A 15,165-nucleotide genomic window follows, 5' to 3' on the forward strand; every position below is an offset into this window, starting at 1 on the left:
TGGAGGAGGTGGAGGAGGAGGTGGTGGAGGTGGAGGAGGTGGAGGAGGAGGTGGAGGAGGAGGAGGAGGTGGCGGGAGGAGCGGCGGCGCAGCGGTCGGCGAGGGCGGCGAGATGGAGGGAGGCGTGCAGGTGCGTGCGTGTGTGGAAACGTGTGTGGACCGGGGTGTGTGAGTTTGTGTGCGCGCGCGCGTGTGTGTGTGTGTGCGTGTGTGTGTGTGTGTGTGTGTGTGTGTGTGTGTGTGTGTGTGTTTTGTGTATGTGTATTTACGTTTGTGTGTGTTGCAGTTGCCTTTCCCGTGCTGTGTCCGCCGGTTTGGCTGTCCATGAATCTCCCCCGATTTGGCTGTCCATGAATCTCCAAACCAAGGCACACACACACACACACACACATACACACACATACACACACATACACATACACGTGCACGCCCATTCCAAATTGACCGGAACCACCTCGCGAAGCCGCACCTACGCACACTCCACGGCCCCCACACCACCACTACCACTTCCTGAACTTATCACCAATGTAATTCCCCTTCGCACACGCACGCTGCACAGGTCGACCGCCGCGCTCTGCGCAACCAGCTCTTCCTGCTGCTGGAGAAGGTGCGGCCGCCGCCGGGCCAGGAGGCGGCGTGGAGGAGCGGCGGCGGCGGTGGCCGGGGCCTCAGCCAGCGCAGTGGAAATGGAAATGTTGGGGGCGGCGGCGGTGGTGGCGGTGGTGGGGGCGGCGGAGCGGGCTGGCGCAACGGCGGTATTGCGGCGGCGGCCGCGGCAGCTGTGGCTGCAGCGTCGGGGGCGGGCGCGGCGGGGGCAGCAGGGTCAGCGGGGTCAGCGGGGTCAGCGGGGGCGGGGGCGGCGGAGGTGTGGGGTGACGGCGGGGGAGGAGTGCCGGTGCCCGGTGTGCAGCCGGCGCAGTACGGGAGCTCTGCTGGTCGAGCCCACCCGGGCATAGCAGCAGCAGCAGCAGCAGCAGCAACAGCAACAGCAACAGCAGCAACACGGGAGGGGCATGCAGGTGCCGTGGTAGGCGTCGCCCCGCATGCCGCGGCGACGGCCGCGGCCGCGGCGGCGGCGGCGCCGGTGGCGGCTGTAGCAGCGCCTGTTGCGACTGAGGCCGCAGCGGGTGGTGGCAGCGGCAGTAGCAGTGGCGGCGGCGGCGGCACGACGACGGCGGCGGCGCCAGATCAGCAGCCGTCTGCGGCGCGGGCTGCCGATGCGGCGGGGGTGGGAAAGCGGCGCCGAGTGGTGCGGTTTGCGGACGGCGGCGGCGAGGAGTGAACTGGACTGGAACATTTCGTAGATGATGTGCGCGACGCGGTTATCCGGGTGCTGTGTGCAGGGAATCCATGCGGCTGCGAGTGTTTGGGCGGCATAGCATGACTGGTCTATATGGCTTGCGTGCGGGTACTTCAGCTTTGAATGAATGCGCACACCGTGGTCCATGCATTGCTGTTTGCGACACAGCGACGGTGGCGCAGCTTCAGATATGGTGCACTGCCGCGAAGCTGTGGCGCTGGTGGCGGGGGTGGTCCTCGTCTGCACCGTGTTCTGTGGTGGGACTGGAGCGGCGGGCGGAGGGGCTTGCGGTGCGGTGCGGTGCGGTGCGGTGCTGTTGTAAGCATACGGTAACGCATCGTGATCGTTGCAAGCTACGCATACTGTAACGCATCGTGTATGCCAGGGTAGGGTGACCGTTGCTGCGGGCCGGTCCTGGCCGTTTGGCCCACCCCGGCCGGCAGGACTGGCACGGTCCTGGCTGAAGTACCCTGCTGGGGACGTACGGTTGGTCGGTAGCATGTGCGCGTGTGCGGCGCCGTTGTGCTTCCTGTCTTGTGCTGTGAAGTGACAAATGAGCGGCACGACAAGCTGGGCTCAATCCTTCCATGTAAGTCTTTCAACCACGACACAAGCAAGGCGGCATGACACAATCTCAATGTGCGTGGCGGGGTGCCGTATGACCCCTGCCTGATGACGCTCCCTCCAACAACTCCCACCAAAGCTACCCACCAGACAACCAATGTCATCTCGGCCTTCAATCTCTTGCGCAATCGGCAATCCACTGTCCAACCAAGGACCATGGCTATGTGCTGGCGACAATTTGTGGCCCGCCGTTTGGCCAAGCGCAGTCCTACCAAAGCAACGCAATCATGCAACACGCGCCGACAACCACCACCACATTCCCAATCCACAACAATCCAGAAGGCAGAAGTAGAATCCCATCCAATCCAGAAGTGGCGTGCCCGTCCTTCACATGCACACGACGCCCGTGGCAAGAGTGCAGCGGGCGTGTTGGAACCCTGACCCGACGACTGTCTGGCTCGTAACCTGCGTCAACGGGTCCCACTTGGAACCAATGCAAGCTGTCTGTCTGGCGCCCCCCCCCCCAGGCGCCCCCGTCACCCTAGCTACTAGCTACTAGCTAGCCCTAGCTAGCCCCACGCTCTATCTCTCAGCCCCCCTGCATGCACCAACAGCTGCAGGCAGCCATCCGGGCACCTCGTGGCGTCACCTCTACGCGGAACCTCCACGCGGCGGGAAGTAAGTCTAGGCGCCAGCTCGTCGGCCCTTCTGTCCTTCAGTCAAGTCAAGCCCAGCAGTTCAGCCCTGAGCAGTTCAGGGCTCCAGCGGCGGCACCAGGCCCCGGCCGCGCAGCCACGTCAGCGCCGCCAGGTTGCCGGCGTTCTTCACCCGCCAGACCTCTTGCGGCTGCAGGGCCTGGGGTTGGGTGGTTGGGGTGTTGGGGTGTTGGGGTGTTGGGGGGTTGGGGTTGGGGGGTTGGGGGGTTGGGGGGTTGGGGGGCTGGGGGGCTGGGGGGGGGCTACATATAAAGTCAGTAAAGGAAGTGGTACAATGGGGGGGGGTAAGATTCCAGCCCAAACTAACTGAACTTAACGCAATAGAGCGAGGGGCAGGCAGAGAGGGTGGTTTGGGCATGGAGGGCGGGGGCGGACAGGGAAAGACAGTCCCTGCTACCTCTCCGAATATGTCCGCTACGTGGGGCGCACTCCAAGTACGGGTTGTCGGGGGTTTTGTTCGGACTGAGTTAGCTGTCCGGGGGCTTTGCGTATCGCAATCAAGGTCCGGGCCGGGAAACTAGCTCTCAGGCTGAATAGGTGCAAACGCACGCCCGCACAAACACGAAGCGCGTGGGTGAGCAATGGAGGGCAGCAGCCAAACAGCAACACGGGAGGCAGGGAAGGCGCCGCCACAGTAGGATCACCACAACTGTGCAGACATGCATGTCACGCACGTGTGTTTCCACTGCAACACAAACGAAGGCCGAACCATGCCCTCCATTAACCCCCCATGCCCCCTCCCTCATCTCACCCGCAGGCCTCCTCCTCCGGCAGCTTCCAGTTGCGCTTGCTGCTCTGGTGCTTGCGCTGGTGCTTGCTCTGCCGCCTGTGCCTGCACCGCGGCCGCCGCCGCCGCCGCCGCCGCCTGCGCCTCCTGCTCCAGCTCCGCTGCCGCCCACTCCAGCGCCTCCTCGCTGCCGCCCTCCGCCAGCGCCCCCAGGTCGATGGGCACGCCGCGCAGCTCCCGCAGCGCGCGCAGCAGCGGCACGTCGGCGCCCTGCCTCGCCGCTTCCTCCCACACACAGCCCCACAGCACATCCGGCGGCACCACGTTCTGCTGGTCCCACTCATCCATGTCCACCTCACCCGTCGCGTTCTCCACCAGCCACTCCAGCCTCGTGCCCGTGCCGTTGCCAGTCCGCACCTCATTCCAGGCGTGCAACACCGTGAAGGCGGCATTGCCGCGCTCTGCCAGAAGCTGCAGCACACCTGCGTCGCCGCCCGCGCCGCCGCCCGCGCCGCCGCCGCAGCCGGCTGCCCCCACCAGCCTGTGAACAAAGTCGTCGTCCTCCCACGCGCCGCCGCACTCATCCCACAGGTAGCGCAGCTCCGCCGCACGCCCCTCCGAGGCGGCCTGCAGCGCTGCCGGCTTGACGGCATCTGCGAGGAAGCCGCCGCCGCCGTGCTCCCGCCGGAGCCACCGCAGTCGCTCCAAGGCGTCGGCCGGCCGCGCGGCCGCCGCCCATATGCCGGCACTTGCCTCCAGGCCGCCGCGCACGCCCCGCAAGACCTGGTCAAACACGGCGCCCCCCCAGCGGTGACGCAGGAAGTCCAGCTTGGCGGCCCAGCAGCGCGTGGCGCTGCCGACGGCGGCTGCCGCTTGCTCGACCAGACCTGCCGATGATGATAAGCCCTCATCAGTAGCAGACTGCTGCTGGCCGCCGCCAGGTCGCCGGCTGGCTTCCGGCTCAGTCCGCTCCTCTGCAAGCTCGGCGTTAGAGTCCGCCACCTCCCAGTTTCCAGCCGCTGCCGCTGCCGCTGCCGCCACTGCCACTCCCGGCGCGCCGCCGAGCCGCCAGCGCCACGGCGGCCGGCAGCTGTAGTGCCGCCGCAGCGCCTCCACCGGGCATCCATGGATCATTGCCAGCAGCAGCAGCCGCCGGTTGCAGCGGCGGCCGTTGCCCTCGTTTGCGCGCTTAAAAGCAGCCACAAATCGCATACGCGCCGGCGTTATCGCCAGCGGTGCGTACGCCGTTTCGAACAGAAGCCCGAGCAGGTGCTCCAGCATCACCACCTGACCCGCTCGCGCCGCCGCCTCCACGTCCCTCGTCTTGGGGCTGTAGCCGTGCACCTGCTGCAGCCAGGCAAGAACGTCTAAGTGGCCTCCCGCGCAGGCGCCTCGGGCTGCAGCCGACACCGCAGGGGCTATGCCGAAATCTTCGCAGTTGGCTAACAGCAGCTGCAGCACGGGCAGCTGCCCATTCTGTGCGGCGATCTCCGCCAGCGCCTCCCCCACGTTTATAGGAAGTCTGGAGCTGCTGGAGGGTGGGCGCTCGCGCATCGCCATCAGCCGCACGCAGAACGCCATGTTGCCGGCTGCAGCAGCCGCAGCGAGCACCTCCGGCGTCAGCGTGCAACCGCAGTGCGCCAGGGCCGCGTCCAGGCTGGGTGCGTGGCCCGAGGACGCGGCCAGGCACAGCAGCCGCCGGCGCTGGGGTAGCGTGAGAGCAAGCCAGGGCTCGGGACGGCCCCAGTGCGCCGCGAAGTCCACTCCGGGCCAAGGCAGCGCCGCTCGGTGGAGCTCGCCGCGGAGTCGCCAAACCTTAATCGGCGGTTTTTGTGCCATGTACAGTGTGTTAAACGAGCTGCGCAGAGCCGAGCAGGTCTCATGGTCAACCAGCTTTAGCGCGCCTGCGGCGTCGTTGGGATGAGTGAACGCAGCGATGCTTTGAACGAGCTCTGGCGTGAGGCGTTTCCACTGGCATTCGCAATGTTTTGTTCCCGCCATGGCTGTTTTGAGGGCAGCCTGCTTGCTACGTACTGAAGTCAATAAATTATGTACTTGAGCGCCGATCGTTTCTTCAGTCCTCACCGAATTGCAAGCTCATGCCGTCAAGGTCGATCAATCAAGGTTCGCACCAACCGTCACACGCGCCGCTACCCACTTCCCCAGGCTTCCCTCACCCCATCCGCCGCAGCGGGTATGGAACCCGGCAGCGCTCGTATCTTACGAAGGCAGGGGCGACGTCAGTGGCCGAATTCCTTAAAATGGCTTCGTTTGGTTGACGAAACAGGCTGCCGCCGCTTCGTTCACCCCCAAAAGTTCCGGGGGCTCCGCCCCCGACCCGCACGATGTCGACACCGACACGACACGCCCACTCCTCCCCTGCTTCCCGCCGACCCAACCTCACTCTCCCGCCAGGGGAACCCCTGTCTCCCGCCGTCAACACCCATAGATACAGCCCTTTGAGCCTTCTTACCATATGCCACGCAGGTTTCGGCCGTGGAGTAGCCGCTGGAACCCCCTGTCCTTGGCCAAAAGTGGCCGAAATCCCAAAAATGTCTTCGTCTGTTTGCCGAAAGACCCCCCCAAGATCCCGTGCGGTTTGGCCGAAATTCCAAGTCAAGATCAAAAACATTTCGTCCGCCAGAGGCCTTTTTGGGCAAATTTCGTTCCGAACGAAGGAAGATACGAGCGCTGGAACCCGGCCGTCAGAAGCACACAGTCTCTTAGCTGCACCGATCTCCCGAACCGTGGCGCTTCAGACCCAGGAGCTAACCCACAATCACGGGTTGTAGCACAGCACCGCTAAAGTGGCCTGTTCTGTACTACTTGCCGGTCAGTGATTCAACTAACCAAGTTCTGGGGTTTCTCGGTGTGGCCCATCGGGACGGCCATCCGGGCCCGGACAAGTTGCGTCGCACCGCGCGACTCTTTCTCTTTCCCCCCAGCTCACAGGTGAGATACACGATCATATCCTCCTGCCCAGATGCACCTTGATATGCTGACTTGCCACGCTGGACAGTGCCACTGGTTAGTAGCGCATGCAGTTTACGGTGTAGATTATGCCGCGCCCCTTTTTAGAAGCGGGTAGAGTCACTCTTGGATGTACCCACAATCACGTCATCACAACGAAACAGGCAGCGACCAACTTCATGGCGGGGTGCACGGATGGATGGACACGGTCGTCAGGTGGTGCACCACTGCATGCTTCGTTACATGGTCGCAAAAACACATTCAACTTTTAACTCCCGCAACAGTCGTAACGAGCTCCCCAGCTGGTCTCAGGATGTTGGACCGCACCGCACTCGTCTCTCGCTCGCCCACAGGCGGGCGCACAGCCCCACTGCGTCTCTCCTGCAAAGTGCATTTGATGAACGCAACCTGCATGCAACATCTGTCTAGCAGCAGCAACGCATTCCTGAATCCCGTGTCCAAACCCCTGTGCCTGCAGCCCTTGATCCCTATCCATTTCCGTACGACTCAGTTCTAACTTGTCTGGGTATCCATCCTCAGTTGCCGTAATGCACGAGCTCTGATACGCAACCCACGCAAAATCACACGCACATCAAAACGGCCGTTCACCGTCAGCCGTGAAGTGACTTGCAGAGTTGCAGCCCACCGCTCTATTCCTTCGCGTTGGCACGTTTGCCAGATGTTTGCACAATTAGCTGCATGGACCCATCCTGACGTATCATCAAGCAACTACACGGTTTCCAGTTGAGCCACACACACAATTTGCAAGGCAAGTAAAGCGCTGTAATGTACAATCAAATATGATACTGGTAAAGGTACAGATGTGGAACCAAACAGACGCAGGCAGGAAACGCCTACCGCATGCGCCTGTGCCCACAAAACATTTAGTGCTACAGCCATTCTCTTCTCATCGTACCGTACCTTGACCACACACCTGCAGCCAGCTCCAGCCTCAGCCCGTGCCCCGACCCACGCCGCGCCACGCTATGTGCTGTACACGGCCGGCCGTGGCGCCCGCATGGCAGTCCAGCCGCGTACGACGTAGGGCCCTCCGTGCGACGCAGCTGCACGTGCGTGCCCCACACGCCGCCCTGCAGCAGCGGCGCATGCACGTGTCGCTGTTTCGCCGAGTGCCCGGGCGCCGCCCCCGCCCGCTTCCACTTGCAGCAGCGCCAACTACCCGTACTGCTGGCGCTTCTGATGCCGCTAGTGTTGCTGCTGGCGCTGCTGGCGCCTGCCGCCCGCTCATCAGGCTCCACCGGCGCCGCTGCCTCCCAGCGCTGCCAGCACGCGCGAGAACGCGGCGGCCATGTACATAAGCTTCCAGTACAGCACGTAGGCGGTGGTGACGTCGTTATAGGCAGCCCAGATCTGTGTGGTCGAGGCCAGGCGCGGGGGGAGGCAAGCCGCGTGCGAGTAGTGTTAGGAAAGCGCTAGGGGAAACGGTGACACTGCGCATGCGTCTGTGTATGTGCGTTTGCATGACGTGTTTGCATATGTGCGTGTGTTTGTCGGAGGTCACAAGGGGAATGAAGCACGCAGGATTGTGCGTGTGTGCGTGTGCACCCGCCAGCCAAGGTGCGAGGCATGAGCTACGACAACGTCCACAAGTGCGGTTGAGGGAATATGTATGTTCGGACGGCGCGAGAGCGGTTGTCGGCGCTTGCTCGCTGTGCGAAGTCCCGGTGCAAGACAGGCTGCGACGGTCACTTCAGCCGCTATCTAGCGATGTGCGCACCTTGTACCCCACGTCTCTCTTGATGCGCTTCTGCAGGTGCGCAGAGAGCAACCGCCAACATACGGAAGGGGTCAGCCTTCTTTCGTGAGTGCGGCATGCCACACCCGCTAAGCGAGTAAAGAGGACCGTGTGTGTATGTGTATGTGTACGCGTGTGTGTATGTGTGTGAGGCCCACCGACTGCGGCGACATGCGTCGGCACGCAATGGTGGCGGTGTGGGGACAGCGGGACAGGCGGAAGGGCCCTCCTTCCCGATATTTACCATTCCATCCTAGACGCCCTTTTGTACTTCCTAAACGCATTGGCCGATTGCCGGAGAGATGGCATGGGCAGGTCATTCAGGTGCCACCGCGGTAAGCCACCCCGCGCCGCGCACGCACCTGCAATTTCCACGCCGTGAACGCGACCGCGTCCTGGTAGCGCTCACATCCCCGGCGGTGCTCCATCAGCCTCTGCGAGCAAGAGGGTTAGCAGGCCTGGGGGATTAGCGGCCGAAGGGCGAGCGGGAGCGCAACATGGATGGTGTTGCGGGTAGTGCCGAAAGGCCGCGGTTGCGGGGCTTGCCGGTCTTTACCACGGCCATAGCGCGCAATCAGGCGTAGCCTTTCGACGCACCTCAGCGTGGGCGAAGGTTGCATGTTGTAGCACAGCACCGCTGAAATGGCCAGTTCCATGGAGTATGGGCAGCGGGAAAAGTCCCAGCCCAGGCCCGACAAGCAGCACCATCTACAAAAGATTGAAGGCCGTGTAAGTGTTCCTAGCTACACGTATGCCCGGCTGCTGAGCCCAGGGCTGGAGGGTCAGCGGAGTTCGGGCGAGACTGCCCCATTGCTGTGAAACGGTCGCACTGCAAGCGAAACTCGTTGGGTCGAAAAACTGACTGCGCGGCAAAACTTTTCGAGCCCACACGCTGCAAGACGTTCTTTGAGTTTCTGAGGAGCGTGCTTGGAGAAGACAACTTTTGGATAAGCCAACGGGGCTTTCTTCCAACTTCGCCCCTCAAACCTATTCGCTCTTCTCCTAATAATTTTGTTGTGATCAAGGCAATTGCTTGGCATGGCACAGCGGGCAAAGACCCTGACACAGAACAATTAGGCCACTTCAGCAGCCAAGTCGTTTCCTGCGCCTGTAATGCCCGACCGGTGGCGATAGACATGGCCGAAATGTACAATGGAGACCATCAGGAGGAGGCTCGCGTGCTGGGCGTCTCTTGCGGGTCCTCCCATTCAATAGCGCTGCTCGGTGAGTGGCGCAGTGCATGCATGAGATACGAAATGTCACACGAGGCGAAGCATGGGCGTGATCGAGCGCAAAATGCGGACCGGCTTGCGCGAGTCGCCACGCGCATGCAGCTGATGTTCTACAAACATGCCTTATCCACTTGCAGACTGCGGTGTAGTTGCTTCATGGGGTCGAGGTGAAGATGGCCAGCTTGGGCATGGCCAGGCAGACCAGTGCACTTCCCCAACATGCATCGCCGCATTAACCGATGCGGGCGTTGACGCTGTGGTGTGCGGAGCGGAGTATACGGTGGCGGTCGCGTCGTCACGAGGACAGATCTACAGCTGGGGCTGGTGGGTGGCGTTGGGGCGCAGGGGCGGGGCGGCGGCCCAGGGGCTGGGGCGCAGGGGCGCTGGGTTTCGGCGGGTGGTACAGCACACGGTTGTTGCAACATTTGGTGTAGCTTTCGTTACGCTCGTGCCGGCACGGTGCACAGGGGCTTCAGCTTTAAGCTGAGGCGCTTCGGCCTACCGGCATACCGGGCGGGCAAGCGCGCGCTCCATCGCTGCGAGCGCGCCCCAGGGATCAGGGCACTAGGCCCCCTGCACCGCATCACATTATCCCGTTGCCGACCCCTTCTCCTCGCCACCTCCTTCCCTTCCCCTCCCCTCCAACTGGTCTCCTCCCACCCAGGGGCGACTTCGGCCGCCTGGGCCACGGCGAGTGCGGCGACGTGTTCGTGCCGCGTCCCATTGCGTTCTTCTCCGGGCGGCCCGTTGCGCGCGTGGCGTGCGGTGACACGCACACGCTGGTGGTTACCCAGGGCGACGGGGCGCTGTACACGTTCGGGCGGAACCAGAACGGGCAGCTGGGCTTGGGTCACACCAATGACTGCCTCTCGCCGCAGCTGGTCACGGCGCTGCAGGTGGGAGCAAGGGGCGGGAGGCGGGGGGCAGGGAGGCAGGGGTGTGGGGGCTGGGAGGTTGTGTTGCGGGCGGGCGGTGAGGGCGGCATGGAGGCCGCAGGCTTTGGAGTCGCGCGGCTGTGCTGTTGCGGTGCGGTGCGGGGCAGGGGCAGGGGCCGAGGCGGCCACAGTGCGTGCAGTGGTGGCTGGCCTGCACACGCTGCCTGCTACGCCTTCCTCGTGTGTTACCATACCACGCACGCCGCCGGCACCACACTACGCACAACTTCACACGCTACGCACTGCCGCTGCCACTGCTGCTGCGGCTGCTGTTGCAGGGTGAGCGGGTGTCGAGTGTGGCGTGCGGCTCGGAGCACTCGCTGGCGGCCACGGAGGCGGGCACGGTGAGGGGGGCGGGCGGGGGGTTGCACAGATGATTGGAAAAGCGGTACAGGATGCGTACGTGCGTGCGTGTGTGCGTGCGTGTGCATGTGTTTGTATACCGCTGTGCGTTTGTACTACGGGCGAAGGGTCACCGAAACCTGGGAGGTGCCGATTATGTAAGGTCTGTGCACTGTTTGTCGGCATGCGGAACGGACAGCTGGTGCGGTCGTGTGCGATCGTGCCCGAGCTCTGAGCTTGTCCCGCGTACTGCAGACCGCCTTCGAACGCATAGGCGTCCAATTCCCACCCATGACCATGCAGGTGTTCTCTTGGGGATGGGGCCGGTACGGCAACCTCGGGGACGGCGACTCGCAGGACAGGTGGGGCGAGGGAGGGGCAGGGGAAGGCGCCAGCTTTCGGCGTGTTGCTGGGAGTGCGCATGGCAGCACCTTGGGCAGCGGATTCAACTTCCGCAAAAGTATAATTGTTCAAGGCCACCTCAGCTGAGTTGCCGTACCTGACACGAATGGGCCGTTCATCCGGGCTTGCTGCTTGGCCCCGGGGTTTTAAGCCATCGGGGTTACATGACTTGCATCGCTGCGTTGCCTCGACACGGCCACGACACGCTTCATCCCCCTCCCCTCCAACTCCACCCGGCAGGTACACCCCCACCCGAGTGGTGGGCCTGGACGGCGTCACAGTGACGAGTGTGGTATGCGGCTGGCGGCACAGTGCCGTGGTCACGGACGAGGGCCGCGTGTTCACCTTCGGCTGGAGCAAGTACGGACAGCTGGGGCACGGCGACCATGTGTGAGTGCCGTGCGTACGGTACACGGGGGAGGGGGAAGGGAGGGCAAGGCGGGATGGGAGGGATGGGGAGGGCAGGGAGGGCAGGATGGGGCAGGGAGGGCAGGATGGGGCTGGGGAGTTGAGGAAGGCTTGGCAAGGTAGGGGTAGGGGTAGGAGTAACCGTGGGTAACGCACACCGGCGTCCAAGATGCCCAGAGCCGGGCTTGGGCATGGCTTAGGTGCGTGCTCGGGTCTGCCGTTTAGCTCCATGCCCGGCCTGTCGCCACTCTCCACTTCGCCCGCCGGCCCCCTCTGTCACCCAACACACGTTCAAGCCCACCTGTTCCAAACTCCACCTGCTGCACCCCTGCTGCACGTGTGTGTTTGCTTGCGCTCGCACGCACTCGCAGCGACCACACGCGGCCGTGCCTGGTGGCTGGGCTGCAGCACTGCCGCGTCAGCACGGTGGCTGGCGGCTGGCGGCACACCATGGCCGCGGACTCGGAGGGCAACCTGTACGCGTGGGGCTGGAACAAGGTGCGGGCGGGGCGGGCTGAGAGGCTGGGACGGGGCGGGGCGGGGCGGGGCGGGCAACGAGGCTGGGGCGGGGCGGGCTGCTGTTGCGGGGGTTGCGCCTGGGAGGGCTGCGCGCATGTGTATGAATGTTTATGCGCGGTTGTGTGTGTGCATGTGTGTGTATGTGTGTGCGCGCGCGCGTGTATGTTTACGTATGTGCGCGTGTGCGTGCTGCCGGTTCTGAGTTTCTGACCCCCCGGTCGCGACCCAGCGCTTCCAACCCACAACCCCGCTCCGTGGCCTCATTCCAACGATCTGATCACCCCGGCCCCGCAGTTTGGGCAGCTGGGTCTGGGCGACTCAGAGGACCGCGCCGCGCCCACGCCCGTCGCCGGCTTCGGGCTGGCTGGCGGCGGCGTGGAAGCGGGCGCGGCGACGCCGCGGCGTGTGGCGCTGCTGGCGTGCGGGTGGCGTCACACGGTGGCGGTGACGGAGGCGGGCGAGGTGTACAGCTGGGGGCGCGGCGTCAACGGACAGCTGGGGCACGGCGCGGAGCAGGACCTGTGAGTGGCCGCGTGGGAGGGGGGGGGGTTGGGCGGGGGGTTGCGTGGCGGTTTGTTGTACCGGTTTCATGAGTACCGTGCAGGGAGGGGGGCCTGTGTTGGCGGGCAGGGGTCGATGTGGAATTCGGTCTCGCGGCATTCATATGAGAAGCACGAGGACAAGTAGCCGGGAACCCGGGACTGGGGGGGGGGGGGGCGGGCAAACACAGGGTGTGGACGTGAGGCATGGGGCGTGCAGCACGGCCTCGCGAGAAGGGTGTTTGTGTGGGAGGACACGGGCTGGATGCACCGTGCACGGGGATGCCAACCAGGGTTCCCCATGCATCGCCCGTGGCCCCCTTGAGCCCCAACGCCCTCCGCGCCCGGCCCCTGCCGCCCCCTGCTGCGCCCTGCTGCCCCTGCAGCTACGTGCCCACGCTGCTGCTGAGCCTGAGCCGCGGCCAGCTGCGGCGCGACGCCATCCTGGCCACTGCCATGGCGCACGACGGCGGCGAGGGCGGGCTGTACGTGGCGCCAGCAGACAGGTGGGGGGGGGTTGTGAATACCAGCCCAGACTAAACTGAACCCAATGCAATACAGCTGGGGGGTCCAGAGGGGTGTCAGGGGTTGTCGATGGTCGTGGGAGCGGCGCAGACTGTGCGCTGTGCGGGCGTGGGTGCGGTTGGGGGTGGTCGTATGGATTCGGCACTGTCCTGGTTGTTGGTGATGGGAAGAAGCCACTCGACAGGGTGGGGCCTTCAGACTCCCGGGGGCAAAAGCCGGAGCAGCTGTGAGTTGACTTCCGGCACGTGTGTGTGTGTTTTGTGTTTCGTGGCGTGTGCCAGGTACGCGGTGGTGCCTGGCGCGGATGAGCCGTACGGCAACGGCGCTGGCGGCTCCTCCGTGGCAGCCGTGCCCAGCATGGGGCCAGACGACATGGGGACGGCGGGCGACTCGCGGGACCACAAGAAGGCCCGCACCGGCGGTGACATGTAAGCGGGCGCGCCATTTAGCGAGGGGGCGCCCGGTGGGCTTGTCGAGGTGCAAGGACGGGAGCGGGGTAGGGCAGGCAGGAAAGGGAGCGGCCGCAGCGGGTAGGAGGTGCTGCAGGCGCGGGGGCAGAACTGGGGAGGGAAGGCGAGGGAGCTGCTTGGGCCAGCTACGTGCGGGACATGGCTCAAATCACCGTCGAGCCTTCCCAGCCTCACATTTAAAGGCCGCCGACCTCCACGGAGGCATGCTCTTGACCGAGGCCGGGGTAAAGCGTAGTTTCTTGTGACCCCTTGTCAAGGAAATGGAGTAAGGGACTTCAGTGTTGCGGAGCGATGCTTATGTTTGAAACAGTGCACGGTTGAAACTAATTATGATTGGAGCTCAAGAGGTTGTAGCGGCCATGTTGCTCCATGTTGAGTTTGGTAGCAAGTGCTGGCTGCCGAGGCTGAGGCTGAATCCGGCAATGCGCTGGATACCTCGACAGGGCAGCACTAAACTTGTCAGGTGGAATCTGGTTGTCTGGGACCAACGATGCTGTCGTTGCAGGTCCCGAATACTGCCAGGTGTGAATTTGCACAGCGGCTTCAACCAAGAGCTACGAAAAGGACAGAAATTAGGATCGGGCACAGACAGGTGCCACAGTCTGCTGGTTGTCTGGCTGATGATGGGTGATTGCGTTTCTAGATAAGTGCTAGCACAGCTCAAATGTATGAAAGTTTGATCAAGCCAACACGGGGGCAGATCAGGGGAACCTGCGGGGATGGGGGTTGATTGGGCAGCATTCGAGTTGCAATTTTGAAGGCTCACAAATGTTGCGAAGGCACGCAAATATGGGCTGAAAGTGAAGGAGTTTGGTTGGGATCTGCAGCAGGTATGCGTGACAGCTCTGAACGTGCTTCTCGATTTATCCGCCGAGAGCCCGTGGTGCTGGGCTGGGGGGGGCTTGTATACAATCATTGACTTACTCATATACAAGTGACGGCTGCATTGTCAGGATAGCAGGCTTTCACAAGAGACCAGCAGGTACTCGAGCCAGCATCAGCCACTCGGCAGCTGGTGGACGCTGGTGAGTAGGCCAGTGCTGGGGGAGTGCGTGCGCATGCATTCCAGCGCCATCGGCTGAACGGACCAGACCAGCCACCAGCCCAGCTGGGGACATGGCCAGCAATGGTCTTGCCGACTGGCGTCTTCTGCGCCTGTCTGCATGTGGGTGCCCCTGTGCGCACAGCCCGCATAGCCTGGGTGGCGGATATGCCACATGTGGGACGCTGCCTGCTGGGCCACTCGGCCGCAGTGGCGGGCGCATGTAGCCTATGGTCCGGTCGCTGCTGGGCCAGTTGCGCTGGGCCTGGCTGGTGCCGAGGTGCCCGAGTGCGTGTGCCGCTAAACGCAGCCCTCTGCGTTGCGCTTGGTTGTGTTGTTGTGGATGTGCTCGTATTGCCGCACCACCGGGAGTTTGGTCTAGGGGTATGATTCTCGCTTTGGGTGCGAGAGGTCGCGGGTTCGATTCCCGCAACTCCCCCTTTTGCCTCTGCCGACCGCTCCTGACAGCGGCTCGTGCTCTGTGCGTGCGCGTACACCGGCTGCGCACAACATGTACAGGTGTTCTTTTGCTTTGCGCAGCAGTTCACAGTGGCTGGCATGCATACGGCACCGCTGTTTGCACGTGGCCCGATGATGGCAGGCAGTGGCATGGACGTGGGGGCGGGGCAGGACGCGCATGCGTGCGCCCTCTACTGGTACGGCGGACAATGGCTGTGCCATTCGTCGGCTCCAACCTTCACTGATCACGCACCTCGCC

The 15,165-nt window shown here is 63.7% G+C and overlaps 4 protein-coding genes across 4 annotated transcripts; 2 read left to right on the forward strand and 2 right to left on the reverse strand.

Annotated features, from left to right (window-relative positions):
* The first annotated feature begins 80 nt into the window (after nucleotides 1–80).
* Nucleotides 81–1,905, forward strand: CHLRE_05g230804v5 (uncharacterized protein). The gene is made up of 2 exons (XM_043062130.1): nucleotides 81–130; nucleotides 560–1,905. Exons 1-2 carry the CDS (start codon nucleotides 113–115, stop codon nucleotides 1,280–1,282), a joined length of 741 nt encoding a protein of 246 aa, XP_042924585.1. The 5' UTR covers nucleotides 81–112; the 3' UTR covers nucleotides 1,283–1,905.
* Nucleotides 1,906–1,954: 49 nt separating this feature from the next.
* On the reverse strand, nucleotides 1,955–5,380 carry CHLRE_05g230700v5 (uncharacterized protein). Its single transcript, XM_043062127.1, has 2 exons — nucleotides 3,332–5,380; nucleotides 1,955–2,719 (listed from the first exon to the last, which is right to left on the reverse strand). Exons 1-2 carry the CDS (start codon nucleotides 5,144–5,146, stop codon nucleotides 2,618–2,620), a joined length of 1,917 nt encoding a protein of 638 aa, XP_042924586.1. The 5' UTR covers nucleotides 5,147–5,380; the 3' UTR covers nucleotides 1,955–2,617.
* Nucleotides 5,381–5,894: 514 nt separating this feature from the next.
* CHLRE_05g230650v5 (uncharacterized protein) lies at nucleotides 5,895–8,820 on the reverse strand. The gene is made up of 4 exons (XM_043062126.1): nucleotides 8,631–8,820; nucleotides 8,396–8,467; nucleotides 8,016–8,045; nucleotides 5,895–7,648 (listed from the first exon to the last, which is right to left on the reverse strand). Exons 1-4 carry the CDS (start codon nucleotides 8,739–8,741, stop codon nucleotides 7,526–7,528), a joined length of 336 nt encoding a protein of 111 aa, XP_042924587.1. The 5' UTR covers nucleotides 8,742–8,820; the 3' UTR covers nucleotides 5,895–7,525.
* A 96-nt stretch (nucleotides 8,821–8,916) lies between these two features.
* On the forward strand, nucleotides 8,917–14,552 carry CHLRE_05g230600v5 (uncharacterized protein). Its single transcript, XM_043062125.1, has 10 exons — nucleotides 8,917–9,257; nucleotides 9,403–9,589; nucleotides 9,930–10,161; nucleotides 10,479–10,544; nucleotides 10,846–10,904; nucleotides 11,185–11,334; nucleotides 11,724–11,850; nucleotides 12,166–12,392; nucleotides 12,797–12,916; nucleotides 13,217–14,552. Exons 1-10 carry the CDS (start codon nucleotides 9,179–9,181, stop codon nucleotides 13,365–13,367), a joined length of 1,398 nt encoding a protein of 465 aa, XP_042924588.1. The 5' UTR covers nucleotides 8,917–9,178; the 3' UTR covers nucleotides 13,368–14,552.
* Nucleotides 14,553–15,165: the final 613 nt, after the last annotated feature.

The sequence above is a fragment of the Chlamydomonas reinhardtii genome, chromosome 5, assembly GCF_000002595.2.
Source record: "Chlamydomonas reinhardtii strain CC-503 cw92 mt+ chromosome 5, whole genome shotgun sequence".
In the NCBI taxonomy this organism is placed as follows: Eukaryota; Viridiplantae; Chlorophyta; class Chlorophyceae; order Chlamydomonadales; family Chlamydomonadaceae; genus Chlamydomonas; species Chlamydomonas reinhardtii.